Genomic DNA, 22,688 nt, shown 5'->3' with positions numbered 1-22,688 from the left:
ATATTGTATGCATGACTTCAGTACAAAGATAATAATACGTTATCATCTGCTCTTAACAGTGGCTGAATGTAAAAAAGTTGTACGCCTTCCCAGTATTACTGCTGAGAGTAGCAGTGGCATAACATCATACACAGGTCCAAAATTAAGGCCTATCCCCATTCTTGAATTCTGGGATAATAGCTCTCAGAGACACTGATATTCTCCTCTAAAAACCCACTTGACCAATCAGACACTAACTGGGCACCAAAGAGGAGTCTTTTTCATTATCTCTAGCAAAAGAAAATTAATTACTGAGAGAAACATTAAGGAAGAAAACAGTTCAGAAGACCTTCTAATTTTCGACAGCATGTGATACATAACATAAATATATTCTAAGCATACTCATATGTGTTAATTAGTGAACTCTAGTATAAGTATCCAAATAAAACAGGAAGAGGATAACAACTGAGAAAAACAATTTGGTTTTAAATAATATGTTGACTAGATGTGATCACAATCATCAGAACAGATCTGATTTCAGGCAAAGTCTACATTCTTCCTGTTGGTAAATATACTTTATACTGTCCATGTTTATCATGTAACTCTACTTTAGTTAAGTGCATGTTACATATCTGAATTACCTATTTATTTGTATATCACTTTCTCCCTCTGTCTTTCTGCATATGTACAACATAATACCACTTTTAGAGTTGAAATATTGCTGAGAACAGGAAGGAGGCTGGAGGGGCGGGTTATCATCCCATTATATATGATACTCTCTCTCATGCTCCTTAGCATTAAATTAAGGTGCCAGTATTTCTCAGAGACCATGCAGATAACTGAGGAACACTCAGAGTCACTAAATACTGAACCCATGAGCTGAAACCAGAGTAAAGGGCAACAGGAAAAATAACTTAAACAAAAAGGTTTACATTAATTACATTCAATTTGTTCCCAAATAAGACCAAATAAAATATGGTGGAATACAAGGGGTGAGGAAAAAGGAAAACAATTTTATTAGCCATAAAAGATATTATATATGTCTAACTTGTTTCAAGCTTGCCGAATAAACATGGTAATGAGGTCATAGCTGGGCAGCAGAGGAAGGTTGACAGATTATACAGCTCCAGCTGCCAAATTCTAAGGCAGGTGGAGGTCTCTTGGGAGAGTGATAGTATCATTTCCATGGAAACACATGAGCAAGCTCACTCTCTTCTTTCCCTTTCCACCATATTTAAAGTTCTACTGTGGTCTCCCTTAGAAATTAAAACTATTCAATGAAACAACTTTTACTTTTGTGTTCCAGTAAAAGGCTGAGCCTTCCGGTGCCTTTTGGTACAATCACATCAAGAAAAGGGAGGGAAGGCTCTCAACCTCTGGCTAAACTGGGTCTTACTACACTAGTGCTGGGACAGCTACAGTTTCAACCAATGCCGAGTAACACTGAGATAAACCAGTGAAGAAAAAATTCTCATACTAATGACAATAACTAACAGTAAGAAACCGAGAAGCCATAGAATCAATCACAGAATCATAGAATAGTTAGGGTTGGAAAGGGCCTTAAGATCATCTAGTTCCAGCCCCCCTACACCTCACACTAAACCATGTCACCCAAGGCCTCATCCAACCTGGCCTTGAACACCACCAGGGATGGAACATTCACAACTTCCTCAGGTAACCCATTCCAGTGCCTCACCACCCTTACAGTAAAGAACTTATTCCTTATATCCAATCTAAACTTCCCCTCTTTAAGTTTGAACCCGTTACCCCTTATCTTATCACTACAGTCCCTAATGAAGAGTCCCTTCCCAGCATCCTTATAGGCCCCCTAAAAGCCATGAAAAGAGTCAGGTCATCACACAAAGATTTCAAAGTATCACACAAAGTATCTCCAATACTTCAGTACTGCAACTACTACCAGATGGTTTAATTCGGTAGTATGAACAGCCACCACCTTCCATTAACCTGCTTTTTGAGCCCTGTTTTAGATTACTAAAATTCTGCTATAAAGTTAGTAGCGATTAAAAAAACATATGGTAACACTCCATACAGTGCAATGACTATGATTGAACAAAGCTGCAAGCACTTGGACAAGCTCTGTCACACTGCGATTGTCATTTTCCATGTTGTTTTTTTAATAACAAGGAATAAGGAACACATGTTGTTCATGACCACCTGAACACCATAAGAGACCCCTCAGCTGCTGCTTCTTAGGCTTGTTTCAAAAAGCCCAGGAAGCATCTTATAGGCTACAAAATAAAAATAAGATAAAATTTTAAAAGATAACATTTTTGAATAAATTCAGTGGATCATATCAATATAAACATTAAATACTTTCTTACCTGTCTGATGTTGTGTCACTTGTTTCTTGATGCTTTACTCCTGAACCATTCTTAACTGAGTCTTGTCTTGTGAGCCCCTGAGATCTGTTTTTGTCCAAAACTTGTGTGGATATGTCACCTGGTGGTCCTTGGTACTGAGAATGCTCCTGCAGCTTTGCTTTTTTCTCTTGAGGTGCTTCCTCATTCCGCTGACCTCTATTACCTTCTTGGTCAGGCTGCTGTGATACGTTTGATCCACTATTATAGAACCAGGCTCCGGATTTTGTGAGGATTTCTTGTTGTTTTCGGCACAAGTTACATACCCACATTACCTGTTCAGGCATATTTAAATGGAAAATCTGTTAGTTTTTAAACACTATATACAAAGTTTTCATCAAGCATACAGCAACTAATTGTTGCCATTTCCAAAGGTAAAAATATTACTATTTTAATTCTTTCTGTTAAAATTACAATATTTAGCCACAGCCTAACAAAATATGCCTGTAGAACCTTGAAGGAAATTGGTTTAGAAAAAAACACAAACACAAAAATACTTTTATTCTACCTTTGCTTAATCATTCATAACACAAGAGAAAGCAACAGACAGCAGTAGTGCAAATGAAAAGGACTGACTTCAAATAGCAGGAAATGTAAGATTTGAAAATTAAGAATTGAAAATTAAGTATATAGGTTGAGACTGAAAGGATGATAGGAAAAAGGAATAAAAAAAAAATCAGTCATTAAACATTTAATCTGTTCTCTTACTAAGTCAGAAGAAGGAACTTTGGAATAGATTCTTTACTTTTGCAAACAAGTAATTTTATAATTTTCCAAGATGTTCTGCTGATTTACTTCAGCAGTGGTCTGTATCTTATATTTACATGAATAAGCTTACTTCAAGAAATTACTTGATTTTCAAAGCTATTGTAAACTAAAACCATTCTATAAGTAAATTAATAGGATATATAAGCTGGTGAGTCTCTCCATGTCACAGGCAAGACTTAGCTTTCACTGTATGCTTACTGAATTATTAAAATGATTACAGCTTCCCAATTGTGAGATCCTGCGCATAGGAATGAGATTTTTTAATATTCTAAAATGTACTTTCTTGCAAAGCTTTTTTATCCCATCACCTTAGTCACATGGCAGTGCAGGAAATTGCAAATGCCAATTATCTGTAAGTTAATTTCACATTCAGTTCTTATGTTATATAAGAATAAATCAGGATGTAATCAATCAAGTACAACAGACCAACTACTAATACAATGGCACTTTCAAACTGGTTATTGTGCTAAAATTCAGACTGTAGATAGCATTAATTCACTGCAAGTTTAGTTCTTCAGTCCTTATTTTTCATTTTTATCTAGTCTTAACTCAGCTCTTCTGTACTTTACATATTTTTGGTTTAGTTCTCAGACAAAATATTATTATTCGTAATACCTGTTCCTTGAATGTCTACACTCAGCCTTCAATCTAGTTATCATGCCTCCAGTTCTAACCCTACATCTACCTGCCTCTTTTTCAAGGATCTACAGTAGAGTACATTCAAAGGCTTACATTAATGCTCTGCATTATTCTTTTAAATGAAGCTTGCTCGATGGTTGAGTTACATGGAAAACGTAGTTTCTACCTCCGCAATACATCTATCTCAGTCCACCAGAAAAGATTTCAGAAGCTGCAATCTGTATCTTACTTTTATTCTCCAAGCAGTTATAGAAAATTTGAGTCATGTTGTCTAGTCAATTCTCAATATAAACACTCTAATGAAAGCTTCATATAGAAGGCTACTTGGATGCAACGTTCATACACAAATAGAATCATAGAATCATAGAATAGTTAGGGTTGGAAAGGACCTTAAGATCATCTAGTTCCAACCCCCCTCCCATGGGCAGGGACACCCCACACTAAACCATGTCACCCAAGGCCTCATCCAACCTGGCCCCGAACACCGCCAAGGATGGAGCATTCACAACCTCCCTGGGCAACCCATTCCAGTGCCTCACCACCCTCACAGTAAAGAATTTCTTCCTTATATCCAATCTAAACTTCCCCTGTTTAAGTTTGAACCCGTTACCCCTTGTCCTGTCTGACTGTCTCATTCACAGAATGCCAGGCTGGGGCAGGAAAAGGAGGTATCACTTGTCCATTTAATGGTGGCAATATGCCCCATCCTGGTAAAGTTCCTTCTTAACTTTTCATAGTGCTGACACTCCATGAGAACTCATGTCTGCTTATTTCAATAAGACAGAACAAACTGTCAAAGCACTGAGGGTAAAAAAGAGAGACTCCATGAACAGCAGCTCGCTGTCTGAAGTAGGTTAGATGTCCTGAGAACAAAGGCCAATACTGTGTATGCTTCAGGCCTGGCCATCATTCAAACAGAAATTTAAGAGTAGGTCTGTTTTGCCTTCACTAATTAAGTTAGAGAGTACAAGAAGGATCCAAACTGAAATTTCAGCCGCAAAGACAGAAGTATTTTTGCCCTCTTTAACTGATAGCAATTAAAAGCCTTTAGTATTTCTGCTTGGTTTGGACACATCTGAAAGACATTCTAAACTTTCCATATACGTGCCAGTGCAATGAAAGGGCCAGATCTGAAACAATCATTTAAGTATACAAATATATAATAATTTGAATAACTACAAGATAAAATCTCCCAAAGCTTTCATGTGCCAATTTTGCTTCTATTAGTAGATGTTAAAATGTCACAAACACAAAAAATTGTCACAGTCTAAACACTTGAGCAACTATGTCCTTGGCTGGCAGCCACATTTTTTCCAAGGACAGTGCACTCCAGGATGACCAGTATTATTCTCTTGTACCCAGCAGAACGAGAAGTCCTTCTGAATGAATATGATTTAATATCTCTTCCTCTAAAAGTAGAGTCAGGAAGAGTACTCCTGATCTAACTTGCCTCCTGACCATTTTTTTTTTAAGAAAAAATTACTTACGGTATTTCAGGCCGAAGAAAATTCTAGTGTGAAAAAATGCATAAATTTATATATTTTTCAGGGGTTTTTCCGCCTTTCTAAGACTGTTTCATAATACTAATAGGTAAGACTTCTGATAAAGCCTTATTTCCAATGTACTTTCAACATTTCGACTTGCATAGTGTTGACCCAAGCAACTATACTTCTAGTTTCAAATGATCACACACAATGAGCAGAATGTGACACACTGTGACAGACACATAAAGTTTACATGCTTTCAGTGATCACCAAGAAATTCAAGTCCCGAATTAGTAGAGGGCTTACTGACTTCTCCATCTTAGCGCAACATTAAGAAGCATTCTTGCAATTTAAAAAATACTGGCAATTTACAGTGCAGACCTCTCAATTAAATGACAGGCATGCATGTAAGATAGTATTATAAGAGCACAGATGGGAAGGTGGCATATTATTGGACAGGATTTCTCCTTCTGCCCCCAGGTGTCTGCAACAGACTGTTCAGCAGCTCACATACATGCAGAGCAGTTCTGTCCTTCCTGCCAAGTTCCTGCCAGGACACAGCATTTCATGGGACTGTGACAGCGACATGGCACAGAAGTAAAGGGGAGGTTACACAAGTGGATTGCATGTTTAATACATGCCTTTTAACATATCTGCAAAGAACAACCACAGAAGTTTCCCTTGTAAAGTAGTACTTAAAAAGGGCTAATCCCTTCCATGGGATATCTGCACTCTGAAATAGGCACACTACCCACTATACCCATTTTCAAAATCTCCTAACCACTGCTCTGAAGAGTTCAATGGTCTGAACACATTTTGTACATGAACATCAGTGTTGCAATTTGTGGGCATCATTTCTTCTCAACAGGGGAAAACTACTAATGTGGAAAGAAAAATATGGACAAAAATCTGCTCTTCAACATCTCTAACTGTTACTTAAGTACGAGTTTGAAACTAGAACCAGCGCCAGTGGCACTGTACCTAGGAGTGTATTTCAGTGCAAAAGGCTGAAGCACCACCTAGTGCCTAGAATAAGAATTGCTGAAGTTCTGTTCAAATGTCTCCTGTTAAGTGTGAAAATAACCACACAAACTATAGCTAGTCTAACTTTTCATAATAACTTCTTCATTTAATCTGGTTTAATAAGAAAAAATTCCTTTTTTTATACAACACTGAAATTAAGTATTTCAGATTTGGATTAAACAGATTTACCTCAAACCTTCCACTTGCTTTCCCTTCACAAAGATTTATTCCATACATGAACCAAACAAATTCTAACTCATTTGGGATTTCTTCACCATTTTTCACAACATTATTCATAATATGCTTTCACTTCTGCTAACACTGCCCAAAAGCTCACATAATATTACTGTCACAAAATATTTATACTTATTATTATATAGGCCCACAAAAATTCTGCAAAACCTGCAAGAATCAGATACTTCACATCTACACATCAGGCATAATTAAGGCACAAAAAAAATCACTGCTATGTATTGTCTTCTAAAGCATTTCAAATTTGTCTATTAAACTCTTCAAAACACATTTCACATGCCATTTTAAATTTAGTAAGACAGGAAAGATATTTGTAGAATTTCATCTGCATACAGTTTAAAGCAAAAAATATTTAATTTAATAAAAAGCATATATGACATTCATTTCAATATTTTCAGATAAATTATGTGAAAAGACAGCCATCTTACAAAACACCAATTACTCTTCCCCTAATTATAATTAGAGATGGCCGAACAGAAACTTCTAAGAACAAAATGGAAATGTTACTTTATTTAAGTACAGATTAAAAGACACAGTGTATTTGATCACATATCAGCCTGAGTTTGACAGTTTAGACACTGCAATCTAAGAAATAATTACACCAAATACTCTTCAGCCTTCAGAACATTAATTTGAATTACAGGTTGGCAGAGGTGCAAAACCATACTGAATGTCTTCCAAAGAACAGTAAAGTTTAGTATCATGGATTTACCAAATCTCTTAGAGTCCACCTGCTTGGCAGAAGCACTTAATATATTAGCATGATATTAACTGTTACGCTTGCTTGCGAGTGTTCTTCAGAAAATTTCAGTTGGTTTAAACATATAGGGTTTGGGGTTTTTTTCCTCGTATTTTATACAAGATACAATTCCTTAAACATTATAGAAGGTAAAAAGAACACAGCATCAAAAGGAAGGGGGAGAAAAATGGAAGAGTAAGAAGACTCTTTGCTTGAGTCCAGCATCAAGGTAACTAACCATATTTAGTAACAGGCTACAGTTAGCCCCTTTATTTTTTTCAACCTGTCTCAGATGTAAAGCAACTTCATTATATCATGGAGCAGCACAATGTTTGACCCCATCCTGTATCAAGGAAGTTTTTTAAGGAAGAAGTACTTCATCCGTCCATTAGTTACTACGTTGACTTGGAATAGACACTGCTAAGTCAGTGTCGGCACTCAGAATCATGAGTCAGCTTCCTCTGTACAGTCATCAAAGTTATGCCTATATAGCAAATCTATGCATCAGAAGATTGTAGGTCAGGGGGGCATTAGGAAGCATATCTTTACCAACAGAGTGGTCAAACACTGGAACAGGCTTCCTAGGGGGTGGCCAATGCCCTGTCAGCATTTAAGACATTTGAACAATGCCCTTAACAACATGCATTAACTTTAAGCCAGTCTTGAACTGGTTAGGGAGTTGGACTGAATAATTGCTGTAGATCCCTCCTAACTGAAATATTTGATCCCTATCACTATTCTATTCCTATTCCCATTCCCATTCCATTCTATTCTGATACTACACTGTAGCAAACAAAGGTTGTATCTCAGTATTTATCTATTCAACTCTATCTTATTCACTCAACTATAGCTGTGGGATCCTTCACCCTTTTTGCCATACCATTTCCTTCTGTGAAATTAATGAATTTAGTCTATGAAGTATACTACAGGAGCCAAAATAATCTCTGAACTTGTGACTGTTGTAAGACTTGGTAAGGATTATGTACTTTTTCAATATTTTGCTATGCCACTAGTCTGAGCTATGGTACTGACTTTCACTTTCACAAAAGTAATAAAGTTATAATTAGTGTGACCAAATGCCAAAATTGCCATAATGTTTATTAGCTATATATCCTCATGACACACAACTACCCGTCTCCCAAAATTGTATTAAGTACCACAAGGATTTCCAATACCAGTACACTGCACAAAAAGAAGCAGTTAATGTGAAAAATTACTGATATTCTTCAAGATCTGTAAAGCCACTTACTTGTTGGTTTTTTTTATTACGGCACAGGCACAACTCAACACAGGGCCACAAAGGCTCATTAAATGAGTGGATTCAATTTTGGCATGACACAAATCTGCCCTAAGTGAAGAGACCCTACAACACAGTCCCACAAAGCTTTTCTTTAACCTTGGAAACTCGCATGATTATGAAATATATTGAGAATGTACAGTTAACCGAGCTACAGCTAAACTAAAGTTGCAGATTTTAGGAAAGCAAGAGAAGTGAGTATACGTTTGCTGTCACTTTTCTCAGTAAGTTTAAGCTCACTAAATAAGAATACTGGACGGAAAGAGACAATATGTATTGATTCCCACTGCCTGCTGATTCAGGCAACAGCTTTTGTTTAACTTTATAAAGTTCCATTTTAAAATTAACTAGTAATAAGGCCAAATTCTGACAAAATGTTTTTCCAAGTCCTACAGCTACAATGGAAAGAATGCCTTTTAATTTCCAGCTCTAATTTATTCCAAGCTAGTTTATTGCTATTTATTCTTGTACCAGTGTTGTCATTCAGTTTAAATAGCTCCTTTCTCTCCTCAGTGTTTGCTGCCTGATGTTTTCAGAGAGACCAATCACATACCCTCTCTGCTTCCATTTTTCAAGACCAAATAAATTTTGCTCTTTCAGGCCACGCCTATACTAGCAAGAAATAGCCATGTCATGGGGGTAGGTGTTTGCCCATGATTGCCCACTAGTTCTTATGCTTCCTGGCACAGTTAGGCATTTGCTAACCACCATCTCCCAGACAATGCCAGCACACAGTACAGAAGAACAGCATGGAGCAAGAAATGCTCCTAATAAGCTACTTGGACACAGCTATTCTGCTATGGAAAGCAGAATTCAGGGTTGTTGAACAGGACTGAATCACACAGGAGTCCTTGACACATAGTTCAGAGTAGAAATCCTTATTCATTCTTAAATTCCTGATTTTACACTTAGTGCTATTTAATCTCACTTATTTTTACTACTAGAGTTCATAAGGTCATCTGGTTCTTTATTATTTAGTATCCAAGTACCCAACATTGTGCCACCATTTATTTAATTATGGCATTCTTGTTCTCTATGCTAGGGCCGCTAGTGAAAATATTAAAGATTCTCCCCAGTACTAATACTTAAGGAACTCAGCTAGGAAGGTCCTTCCCCTCCATATTATTATTCAATTATATTATCAGTTTAACCAGTAATTTCTAGGTGGCCTTGTATCATTTAATCTTCTACAAAGAAGTTACAGTTAATTGTTATATTCTAATCCCTAGACATTTCTGCACACAAATTATTTCCTTGAAATCCTCACTTCAACTGGTTTTGCCTCTTTGTTCCTTTAATTACTAAAAAAAAAAAAAAAACCACTTCTCTCTATAGAGACTGTTAGAGCAACTTTGCAGATGAATTAAAAATTTGTGATGGAGGAAAAGCAGTTAAATTTTTGGTAAGAAAAATACAGATGGACAGTTATGGCTGGAGTAAGGTAATACAAATGCACATTAGAATTATTCATTTTCAACAGTTTATAACAAATTGATTGACAAATCCAGAATGTCTGAAAATATTAAGTTTTATTTAAGAAACATTTATTGAAACATATTCTTATTTTCTTAAATATCCTACAATTAATTCAGGCAAAATAAATACTACGTTCCACCAGATTTGGCACACAACAGAATCATCCAAATGACAGTTCCAAATTGTTTTTATTTCACAAAGATTTTTACTCTCAAAGGCACTGGTAAAAATATTCAAATATCTTACAGTGATTTGATTCTGAGATTTTTGTTGCCTGAAAGTCTCAATTAGATGTTATTTATGCCACTTTGTGTTCAAAGTTCTGTACTAATGTCGCAGCTTCATTAAGGAACCAGCTAATAAAACTAACAAATGATCTACAGCACAGAGGTGCTAGGCATATTCATTAGTTAATGCTTGCAAACTGTTTGAAAATGAGTGGCACTAAGTGTTCACAGGTTATTTAGTACTACAAGACACAATATCAACATCTAAAAGGTGCCAAAAAGAGAGAAAATGTGGCAGGACCATAATAGGCCTGGGGTTTGTATGCAGATGGCATTAAAAACTGATGGCATTAAATTGAATGCCATCTGAAGCAAATAGAACTACACCACTTTCATCATTTGTGTCACCACTCATTACTGAAATTGTCTGAGAAAAATGAAAGATCCAACTGTAATGAAATGTAACAGAATGGTAATAGAAAAACTGATACAGCTGTCAACCAGTTACTGCTGTACTGAATCCCGTATAAACATTTTTTAAGCTTAACAGAAACTTGCTGCCTAAACTTTCACTGCAAGCTGCAAAGCTCAGACAAAAAAGAGACACACATAACCACAGAATCATAGAATATCTTGAGTTGGAAGGGACCCATAAGAATCACTGAGTCCAACTCCCTACTCCTTTCAGGACTATCTAAAACTAAACCATATGGCTAAGAGCATCATCTAGATGCTCCTTGAACTCTGACAGGCTTGGTGCATGACCACATCCCTGGGAAGTTCCAGTGACCAATCACTTCTCTCAGTAAAGAACATTTTCCTAATACCCAATCTGAACTTCCACTGACGGCTTCATTTCATTTCCTCATTTCCCATCACTGGTCACCTGAGAGCACCTCCCTCTTGAGGAAGCTGTAGACTGCAACGAAGCCACCCTTCAGCCTTCTCTAAGCTGAACAAATCAAATGACCTCAGCTGCTTTCACCCTTGAGACCTTTCATTATCTTGATCTCTCTCCTCTGGACACATTCCAATAGTTTGATGTCCTTCATACACTGAAGCACCCAAAACTGCACACAGTACACAAAAGCAGAGTAGGACAGTCACCCTTCTCAATCAGCTGTGCTATCGAGGCTGGAAACCTACATAGAGATGCATGCTGCAATAGCTACACATCTTATGCCTACATGAGATGCAGCCACAGTTAACCCTGACAGAACAGCAAGAAAATCTAAAAGAATGTTTTACATTTATGTTGGTATTACGTTTCATAATTTTCAAAATAGAAAATTAGAGTAAGTGTAGAAAAGCAACAGACTTAGTGACACCTAATAGATTTACATATATATTACTTACAAATTCCTAATAAATAAGAGAATAACCATATTTCACAAAAGGAAGAAGGAAGTTTTGTGCAATGAAATAAAGTTTTGAGGTTTTTTTATTCCAGTGTCAAATAGTCCCCTTTGTTAAGAAACACGTCTGGTTCATTGCCTATATTTCCACTTCACATATATATCGACATTCTCTGTACTTCCATAATTACCTCTTCCTTTAAAATATCTACAAGTCCCACATATGCAAAATCCTTCTGCTAATTCACTATCCTGTTGAGGTAGTTAGGTGAAGGGTAGCTCCCCTTCACTGCTACTGTAAATTAACAGGCTTTCAAAGTGTTATTAGTGAGATTACTGACTTCCCTAAAATAAGTGCTACTTCGCATTTCACTCAGATAATTGTACCTACAGTTTAATGACCACTTCCTGCTTTATTGTTCATTTGCATCCTTCCCTCTTGCAGGGAAAGAGATAGAAGGTGGTAAAATTCTTCACATATAAGTTATGTGAATACACTATGTGTATAAAGCAGAACAATACAAAGTCTCATACCTTAAGTCCTTCATGAACTTCAAAACTCTAATGAGAATACAGCATTATGTTACACCTTCTTAGAGTTGTATAAAAAGTAGAAAAGTAAATCACCTGAAGTACTGACAGGCACTGGTAGTATCATAACAAAATATTTCTGGCTCCCTCTAGTGGGCTTCTGTCGTGTACCATGTTAGTAATGTTACAGTAATGCACCAATAGTAAAAGGCTTTGGAAAGTTGTTACAAAAACTTTTGACATATTCCCTCAATACTTCTAGCATTTCTGTAAACACCTCCTAAAGTGAGCCAGATTTCTTTAAAGGTTCCTGTTTAATTTTTTCTTTTCTTTTAGATTTCAGATCTAGATACTTGAAAAGCTTAAAGGCCCTGGTTCAACAATGTATTGATCTACTACCTAAGTATTTCACTAGTGGCTGCCCCACTACAGTGTTCTCTGATAACACTGTTCATGCTATAGTGTCAGCTTTTCTATAAACAAAACTAAGCGTAGGTACTTAAGGATTTCTTAAAATCTGTGAAGCACAAGTTTTCACAGTGCTAATCCTTGAATATTTCTAACTGTGCAAACTCCCCTGTGTCAACAGTGAACATCAGCCACAGATCAAGATGCTTCAAATACTTCTATTCTTAGAACAGTTTGGGTTTACTTTTTTTTTCTTTTTTTCTGTATTTTTTTTTTTTAAGACTTTTTCACCTCAGTAGTATGCAGGTTCTCCTTAAAGAAGCTGGTTCCAAATAAAAAAATTCATTTAGATATACCAAAGTGACAAAAAAAATTAAAGATTTCCTTTAGTTGTGTTGCACAGCTCATACTATCGGAGCATTCAGTAGCAGGAGCTTTCAAGTTCCAAATTAGAACCAATGAAGCATTTTATTTTTTTGTAAATCATTAAAAATATACTTAAAGAATGTTAATTTTATTCCCTAATTTGAAAGCTCTCTTTTTTTCCCGTATCTGGCAGTACAAAGAAATCAAATGTTTGAAAACCTAATTTAAATGTCATAGAAGCATTGACAAAGTTTTGTGTAGTCTTTCAGTTAGGTTCTTTCTTTGCTTCTTGTAACTAGGATACTATCTTCAGTACTATGTGTAAATCAAAGTGGATAACAGATGATGAGTATTCCAGTAAACTGCCTCCTGGTTTTATATAACAGATGACCACAACTAAGCTTATGAAGATCAGCATGCTGCTATGGATTCTAGAACCAAAATTCCAGCTCATTCCTCAAAATACACTTATATACACTGATAGGATTTCAAAAGATTTTAAAGAAATGGTAAATTGTTAAGAAAAAAACCACAAAATCAACATGGAAAGATTGAGAGCACCCCCTACTACAACTAATGTTTGCAAAGGCAAAAGAGTTCCAGCATCAATTAACTGCCACAAAGACAGAAATCTCTCAAAGACTGATTCCATGAGTCTCTGATTTTCAAGTGAGGGAAGGAAAGCACTCTTTCAGGGAAAAAAAAAATAGATCATTATGAGTTAAGTTGAAAACAACACATTTACCATTAGACAGCACAGAAGACTTGATATAATATGAAAAAGGGAAACAGTATTCTGTTTCTTAATGTATCTAATCTGAAAAATATGTTTCCATGACACAGCTGATACACAATTTACAGCCTGCTGTATCCAACTCTGACTCTGACTCAGTCAATATCAATGAACAGTAGACACTGTCCTCAGTTTTGAAGCAACATGATAGTACTGCATTTTTCTTATATCTGGTTCAGAACTACATGTTACCTGAAATATGGTACCTACAGTTTTTGAGAGAGTAACATATGGTTAACCTCATCACTATTTAAATGTGTTTATATAATAAAATATTAAAACTGATGGCTAAAGGAGCCATCCATAAAGCCTATAGAGTGAGGATATGCACTTTTCTAAGTTTTCTATCACTTTCTCTAAATTTGCTGAAATCATCCTATTCAAAAAAAACCCAAGTCAATGAAACCGGCTACTTTCACCATTTTCATCACATTCACATCAAGGTCCTCACATGGACATAGTATTAAGTTCATAGTTCTGAAGGATGATTTCTCCAAAATACAGCAGTTCAAAATATTAAAGTTATGAAGTACAGGCAAAATCCCCCACATTCATGTGGTTTCACTGACTGTTAAAGAAAAAAAGGATTAAGATTAAATAAAAATTTAGCAATTTCTAACTATTCTATGATTCTAATTTAAAGGATTCCTTGGCACCCGGGTCAAAATTACTGGAAAGGTAAATATCTTTCATCTACTAAAGATTTATTTGCAGAATTTCTTGGGATCAGTCATTTCTTCACTCCTATTTGACAAGTTATTTCCTATAAGCATATGGCACGAGAGCGAAAGAACTCACATCAAAATTAGTGTCATCATACATATTTAACTATAACCAGAGTTTGAACATTATCATGCACAACTGCAAGGATGAAAGCCACATGATGTGCTGGTTTGCGCTGGGATAGAGTTAAAATTCTTCACAGTAGCTTGCCTAGGGCTATGTTTTGGATTTGTGCTGAAAATAGTGTTTATAGCACACTGATGTTTTAGTTACTGCTGAGCAGTGCTTACAGAACATTGAGGCCTTTGCTCTTCAGACTGTGCTGCCACTGATTTGGTTGGAGGTACACAAGGAGTTCAGAGGGGACAGAGCCGGGATAGCTGACCTGAACCAACCAAAAGAATATTCCATACCATATGATGTCACGGTCAGCCATGCTGGTGGGGGCCACTGTTTGGGAACTCACTGGGCATCAGCTGGTTGGTGGTGAGCACTTTGCATCATTTGTCTTTTTCAGTTTGATTTCCTCTCCTTTTGTTTTTGTTGGTTGTTTTTTTATCTTTCTTTAAATTTTTATTTTTTATTATTATTTTTTTAATCATTAAACTGTTTTTATCTCAACCCACAGGTTTCTTCCTTACTGTTATCCTTCCAATTCTGTCCCCATCCCACTGGGGCAGAGAAGCGAGCAAGCATCTGTGTGGTTCTTAGTCGCTGGCTGGGGTTAAATCACAACACAGGACAACAAAGCTTCTCTTCCACAGTGAAAACACTTTTTATGAACGTACAATAGTAACAACTGGGGTCCTTGCCTAAGTAGCATATTTGCAATTCTTCCTAAATAAGTGTAGAAATATAGTAAATGCTGAGGTGTATGGGACAAATCTCAGTAATTTTGTCGTATCCTCAGGTTTTAAGAATAATAGCCACAGCTCCCCCACAGGAAAACCACAACTGTGAAGGAATAACAAAGCTCTCACTGCAGAATTTTCAAACGGGAAGGAAACTGACTTGCTCTTTTACATTTCATATGACATCATGAACTTTCTGAAGGGCTGCTAAAGGTTACTGTAACTAAACAAAAGTATATACCCAGATCTGGGCTGAATGATTTCAGTATACATGGAAAGAGTTTTACTTTTCCTTTGAGTAAAAAAGGATGATGCTTCATGTCTAGTATTTTTAAAAAGCTATCCAAATTACATGAGGGCTGCCTAAAACAGAAGCTGTTTAAGTTCTATTAATTCCCCAAATTCAGTGCTGGATTCCTTCTCCTGTGGCATGACTGCTGTTAATAACGTGAGAAATATTGGCTTTGGAGAGGCCAGTAAGAGGAAACACAGATTTCTATTCAACTCTTCTTATGACCTAGAGACAAGGTCTTTTCAGTTTAGCATCAGCTGTGAGAACTACTGCATACTTGAGGGAGAAACAGGAAAGAGCATGCATGTTCAATGTAAATTAAAAATTTACAATATGTGCATGTCATCTGCCTCTGTTCTTCCATATCAACAGGTGTGAAGAAAAGTCTTCCAGGTTAATTAGAGGCTTGAAAAAAGTAGATCACTAGAGCATCTCACCTACTGAGAACATTATCACAGTGACAGGAACCAAGTGGCACTGGGTCAGCGGGTTTGGATCAGTCACATCATCATCATCCTTGAATGAAGTAATGTTATAGATCCCATGCTCACTAATTTCATCACTGCAGAGTACATCCAGATTTACGGGTACCATTATTCTCAGTTGTGTTAGACAATGTATGCTTTTAAATCAAACACATAGAATCATAGAGTAGTTAGGGTTGGAAAGGACCTTAAGATCATCTAGTTCCAAACCCCCCTGCCATGGGCAGGGACACCCCACACTAAACCATGTCACCCAAGGCTTTGTCCAACCTGGCCTTGAACACCGCCAGGGATGGAGCATTCACAACCTCCCTGGGCAACCCATTCCAGTGCCTCACCACCCTCTCAGTAAAGAATTTCTTCCTTAGATCCAATCTAAACTTCCCCTGTTTAATCCGTTACCCCTTGTCCTGTCACTACAGTCCCTGATGAACAGTCCATTCCCAGCATCCTTGTAGGCTCCCTTCAGATACTGGAAGGCTGCTATGAGATCTCCACGCAGCCTTCTCCTCTCCAGGCTGAACAGCCCCAACTTTCTCAGCCTATCTTCAAACGCATACTTATATATTTACATAGCAACATCTTTTGACAAAGGTATCACAAAGTTCTGAAACAGTGACTGATCAGAGATGATTTATGGAACTTCTCATTTAAAATACCTTGCAGCAGATCACTTCTGATTAAGGCCTTGATCTTTATCATTAATGATCATTAAAGTCATTAGTTCACAGCCTTCTTTGTTCAGCATGTCACCTACTCTCTACAGGAGGCTTCAACTAATAGAACCACATGCTGATCTGAATGGTAAGCAGTAAATAAAAGTATATTTGTTCAAAAAATCACTGAAAACGAGGATCATATCTTCTTATCTTTACCAAAAAGGTTAACATGTTTCATTTACACAAGGTTTTCCTTAAGTAATCCCCAGATAATCTGTGCTGGTAGTGTTGTACTAAACATGAGAAGGAAAGATTAATAAATAATGTTAACAGAAGCTAAAAGTTATAGGCAAGAGAAAAATCTAATAGGCTTGGATTAATTATTACTTAAAAATGAATTTAAAATTTGTGACACAACTACAATAGAAGAATCAGAATCCAAACACAAAATGTATCTATGGTATTTTATTAATAATAAAACTACATAAGTCTAATGCTGCAGGATCATACTCTCTTCTAAATACCAAGTTAAGATAGATAAATGAAGAAGCTATGAAACAAAACCAATAATATTTATCTAGAAAAAGTTCAGAAAGAGAGATTACTACCAAAAAAAAGGAATTTTTTTGCAACATGGGCCATAATAACAAAGCAGTTTCTCCTGAATAAAAAAAATAGCTGGTTTAGACATTTTTAATGAGCACTTGAGATTGGTGTCTGGTTCTATAGGCTAAGCTGTGAGCCAACTTTCTCTTTTTTGCTACAAAATATTCATGTTCATAACGATGCAAACAGTTATGCTCTTCCCAAATGAGTGAGGCTAGATTTCCACCACAGTGAAAGTTTTCTTTGGCCTCTCCTAGTGATGTCCATGACAAAAAAGAAGCAAAACCAGGATGAGATAAAACTAAAAAAAAATTTAAAGTAGTGTCCTGGGTTCCTTGGAAATTCCTTCCCACATACCAATCATCACCAATTCATTAAAAAATATAAATAGTCAACATGGTGTTATAGTTTAAAAACGATCCAATACTGGATGCAAACAGACAACTAGACAATTGTATACAGTGGGGGGAAAACAAAGCATTTGAACCCTATCTTCAATGCAGGGGTAAAATTACTCTAACCTCTTGGAAAGACACCATATATTCACTTCCCAGAACTGTAAGAAACCCAAATCATTAACAATAATAAATATCACCTTTCATAATCACATGACCAAGTATCTGAGAGCAAGAACACCTTAATTAAACAGGTCATGACTCTGAAGTTATGTAGCAATTACACTGAAACTGAAAGATGAACAGGTTAAATGAACACTGATGATTAACACTGCCCCAGTTTAAACATTTAAAGATAAATAGGAGGTGCATCTGTATACATAGTGAACTAAATGACTAAGACTGGGTTAATAAAGATACATCTAAGACTCCATCAGTATAAAAACATTCTAGGTTTTTATTTTATGAAAGCATATTAGTCCCAACATCAAACAGAACTCCTGTTAATTTTTAATGTATTTGGTTTACAAAGCATAGTGGTTTTTTTATTTTCTGCAGATCTAAAACAATAACAAGTACTTGTGAAATGCATGAAACCAATTGTGAACTACAAACATTAACACACATCAACTGACTGAAATTGAATTAGCTACCTGAAATCCAGGCTTTTCCGTAGATCTCCTTGGTGCTGAATGGAGGCATCTTTATAATAATTCAAACCGAGGAAGTTTTAATTCTCAAATACCCTTTTCTTTCTACTTCATAGGTGACATCTTGTTTAAACACAGTATTTTTCACATTTATTTAAATTTCCTCAATATCCGCTGAAGCTGTCTACATAAAGCCACTCATATTATGTTGAATAACTGTCCTTCCTGTGCATCCAATATTTCATATATGAACAGATGTTTGCCATACAAATTTCTTTTTTCACACAGCAGATCTAAACAGCAAACAATCAATATTAATCCAGATGCAAGGCCTTTTTCATTTAATTCCTCAACCTATCAACAAACTGTTCCTGGAAGACACTAGCTAAATAAAGGTCTAAGTAAACAATTAACGAAAACAACCCAACACCTTGGGAGGTTTGCAGCTTTACTCTATTACTAGCAATGTCTTCATTATTTATATATATAGGCACTGGTTTCCAGCCACTGAAGCTGAATCTAGATAATTAAACATTTATACCATCCCCTGCTGTGCCATAATGTCTAACTGTGTCCAAAGAGTCCTAGGTGTGCTGTTACACACCTGGGACTGAAACAAGGATTTCGCTGAGCTGCCTTTGATAAAGGTCTACACCTGGAACTTAATAGCACATGATATGGTTTCTGAATACTGCAACAGGTGGCAAATATAACTTAACGGTCAAGAACTCTTTCACCTTCTGGTTCCAGAACTGCAAATAGCTCTATTAGACTGAACAAAAATGGAAGTGAAAATTTATTGATGTGATAAAGTATCTATTGTTCTTACACTTTTTCCATACCATTTTAAGATAAGATTATTTTAGGATACCTTGAAGAAGAATTTAAATGGAAAATGTATAGATTTTCCACAATTTGAAATCAAAAGATAAAATTTCTAGTACTATAAGGATAGGAGAAATAGCAAAATGAAAGCCAGCCCCTCTAATTTCACCAGGCTCTGTCTGAATCAATTCTATTGCTTGTCAAAAATTCAGTGCTATCTAAAAGCAAACCAACTACTTCTCATTTTTGTACTATAAAATTACAATGCTGTAGTGTACATGTACAGGACAAGGTTTACAGGAAGAACAAGTACATTTCACACCAACTGTGTAGGTGAAAAAACTGATCTTTGGGGCACATAAACCATTGCTCATCTAATACAGAAGTACATAGAATCACAGAATAGTTAGGGTTTGAAAGGACCTTAAGATCATCTAGTTCCAACCCTCATATATGACTGCAAAGAGATTTTCAGACTTCTAGTTAGTTTTCTGCTTGTTCTTAAGCAAGAAACATATCCGAGTGTATTCTTCAAGGACAGAGCTTGCTAACAAAAGCTGAGTCCCACTACATAGATATAAAACCCCATGCAGTCATCAGATGATTAACTAGTTAAGACTATTCTGAAGCTACATTGTATCAAGAAGTTGGTTTAGTTTTATTTTCCAATTAACTTTCAAATACAGAAGAAGCTGAAAAAGAAGACCAAGCTTCTAGGACCACATCCCCCTGTATGTGAACACCATTCATCTGTGCAGGAAAAAACTGGCTGAAGTTAATACAAGTTGGACTACAATATAATGCAATCTCCCTCTTCCTTGACTGTGATGATCAACACAGAGTGTATCTGAGCATGACAGTAAAGCCAAAGTTAACAACACATGAGATCTAACTGACGGAAAACATTTACGTTTACATTTACATGCCAATTTAACCATCAGTAGGATGCATTTACTATGTCTGGTCTTCAATTTGATTTCAATTTGATCTCAGGCAAGTTTAAATCTGCATTTTTAATAAGATGTATGTATACTGACCACATGTTATTGGGCATATCACAGCGATCTTGAAAATAGTGAAAATGGAAAACTGCCTAACGATTTTGAGCAGAGAACGTGATTTGACTGTGCATTCAGAGTAATTTTAATAAAGAGAAAAGAAGCAACTTAGTATTTACACATATTAACAGAGAGTCCATTTGGTATATGTTTTGCAAGAAATGGAAGACAAAAAAAACATGGGCTTTCAATTCTACATTCATTAAAAGCACCTACTGTTGGAGGTGCATCCCGTAGCGATGAAGGAAACAAGAGTGAACTCTGAACACAGTAAGGTAAAGGAGAGCAGCTTAGACAAATGGATACATGAGAAATAGGATCAGAGAACAGCCTAGGACAAGTGGCCCAAGACAGGAAGTTCTAAGTTGCCAACTCTTCAAATTACTTTCAGAGATCTCAATCTGAAAGACAATACTCATGAGCTGAGGAAAAGCATTAAGCTTCCTGCAGCATAGAGGTATCCCAGAAAGTTTTTTTCCAAATTTCAGTAATTGGGAAATTAAAATATTTGTTAAAACCCGATATCCTTTAGAGCCCATGAAAACATTGATGAGCTTCAGAGTGTGTTTATTCATAAGACACTGTCAGTGTGATTCAAGTGTTAAGAACAGAGTAAGAGTTTAGCCAAACAGGTATTTTCCAATAGCAAGAAGGCAGCAGTTGGAGGAGAAACCTATGGTTTCGACAAGTATTTGTCACATTAATGCAATTCCAGGTGAGAAAGCTGTAGGACACTGTGGGGGTACAGACCTGCAACATAGATGGTTTAGAAACAATAGGATTCTTGGTATGGCCCAGGAACAGTTCAGAGTAGCAGAAGTAAAATAAGAAAAACTCTCTCTCTTGTTTAACAGTGAAATCTGAACAAAATGACAGCAAGCATTCCTACCACCACCTGGGTCACTCCTGACTGGAATAATAATATTCATTACTCCAGAATATGATGGAGGAAAACTGAAGAATACGAAATTTTAACTAGAGGAAGACAAAGGGAGAGAGAATAATGCAATGGTAATTGTTTTTGATATTTTCTAATGTCATTTTGTATAGAATTGTTTTCTGGGACTAATTTGCTAAATATAACTGTGATTGTCAGAATTCTGTCTAGGAATCTCAAAGATTATTAAAATTTCATGTAATGATCAAAGTTCAAATAAAATTCCAAAGCCAAGCAAGTCATTAAGGGAATTAACCTTGGTAACTACTCAGTAAAAATATTTGATTTTGAATTTGCTTAGAGGAGTCTTCGAGATCTTTGAGATTATCAAAAAAAGATTCTGCAGTTTCTTAACACTGGTGAAGGTGAAGACTTGATTTTTAAAGATAAGCTATTTCTCCATGTCTTAAGTACTTCAAAACACATAACGTTACACAGGTAGAAAACTTACTTCAATAAAATTGTCAGATGTTTTATCAAAATGCACAGGAAATAAAGACAGAACATGATGGAAGCTGACTAGCATTGCTCCTCAGCTTTCCCTTTACAGAATTCTAAACATTTGTTGCAAACAATGTTTCCATAAAATTTAATGAAGTTGCATCTAACTTGAACCGCAAAACCAGCTTTTTATCTCTGTACCTGAGATAGGTACAAAGAAAGAATAAGAAAACAAACACTTGAAAAATAAAACATGAATTGATGTATCTAAACCTCAAATGTCCATAAACACCATATAGGGATTTTATCAAAGTTTCAAAAAGCCAGATGATGACCAGCAAGAGAAGGAACCTAAATCAGAAGGAATAGTGTTTTATCCTGTCAACTGTTTCCAAAAACTTCCTATATTAAGTTGCTTACTGATTTGTTTTCTCCAGAAATATCAGTGATTACTTTAAAGCCACTGCCTTCAAGCAAAGGCACGTAGTATGTAAGTTCACTTAAACTCAGGATAACATTTCCTTAAAGACAAAAAAAATCCAAAAGATGAAAAAAAATCACTAATCACATTGTTTTTCAACTCAAAAATAAACTGTTTCCTTCTCAGAGATCATCTTACTCTTTCACAACTCAGCATAAACTACTCCTTTCTAGTACATCTGGGTCTCCATTTCGCAAAAGTACTTCTTTATATACTTTGACACTAGACTGATGAAGTACTGGGATATTTATTAGTCATTCCCATGTCCTACACAGAAAAAACACACAGTGAGCTTCATACTTCAAAGCAATATTAGTACATAATATAAGTTCTCTCCTATGTGTGTTTAACTGTACAACTACTACATTACAACCCAGTCAGAATTCATATCCAGTTCCATTCCCCACCACCATAAACAGCATTAGTAGGCTGGTGTGTGATTGTCTCAGTCATTCAACACCATATGCTGTCCCAGCTTTTCTGAAATCTTAATTTTTATCAAAAATATGGCAAAATTTCTACAGGGCATAAATGTCTTTCTACTCCATAATTCCTCAGAGATCTGATGCT

At 36.1% G+C, this 22,688-nt stretch overlaps 1 protein-coding gene across 13 annotated transcripts in view; it reads right to left on the bottom strand.

Moving 5' to 3' along the window:
- RIMS2 (regulating synaptic membrane exocytosis 2) overlaps window positions 1-22,688 on the bottom strand; it is a gene marked incomplete at both ends in the record, with an annotated part of 479,054 nt that overhangs the window by 355,727 nt on the left and 100,639 nt on the right. For all 13 annotated transcript variants that reach the window (XM_080611830.1, XM_080611853.1, XM_080611841.1 and 10 more), the window contains one exon: window positions 2,322-2,632. In XM_080611830.1, coding sequence (XP_080467956.1) covers window positions 2,322-2,632 — 311 coding nt within the window. The remainder of the gene's footprint in view (window positions 1-2,321; window positions 2,633-22,688) is intronic.

Source organism: Psittacula echo, assembly GCF_963264785.1.
Source record: "Psittacula echo genome assembly, chromosome: 2".
Classification (NCBI taxonomy): Eukaryota; Metazoa; Chordata; class Aves; order Psittaciformes; family Psittacidae; genus Psittacula; species Psittacula echo.
Note: the sequence above shows the minus strand (reverse complement) of the source record. Positions and strands in the feature narration are given on the sequence as shown.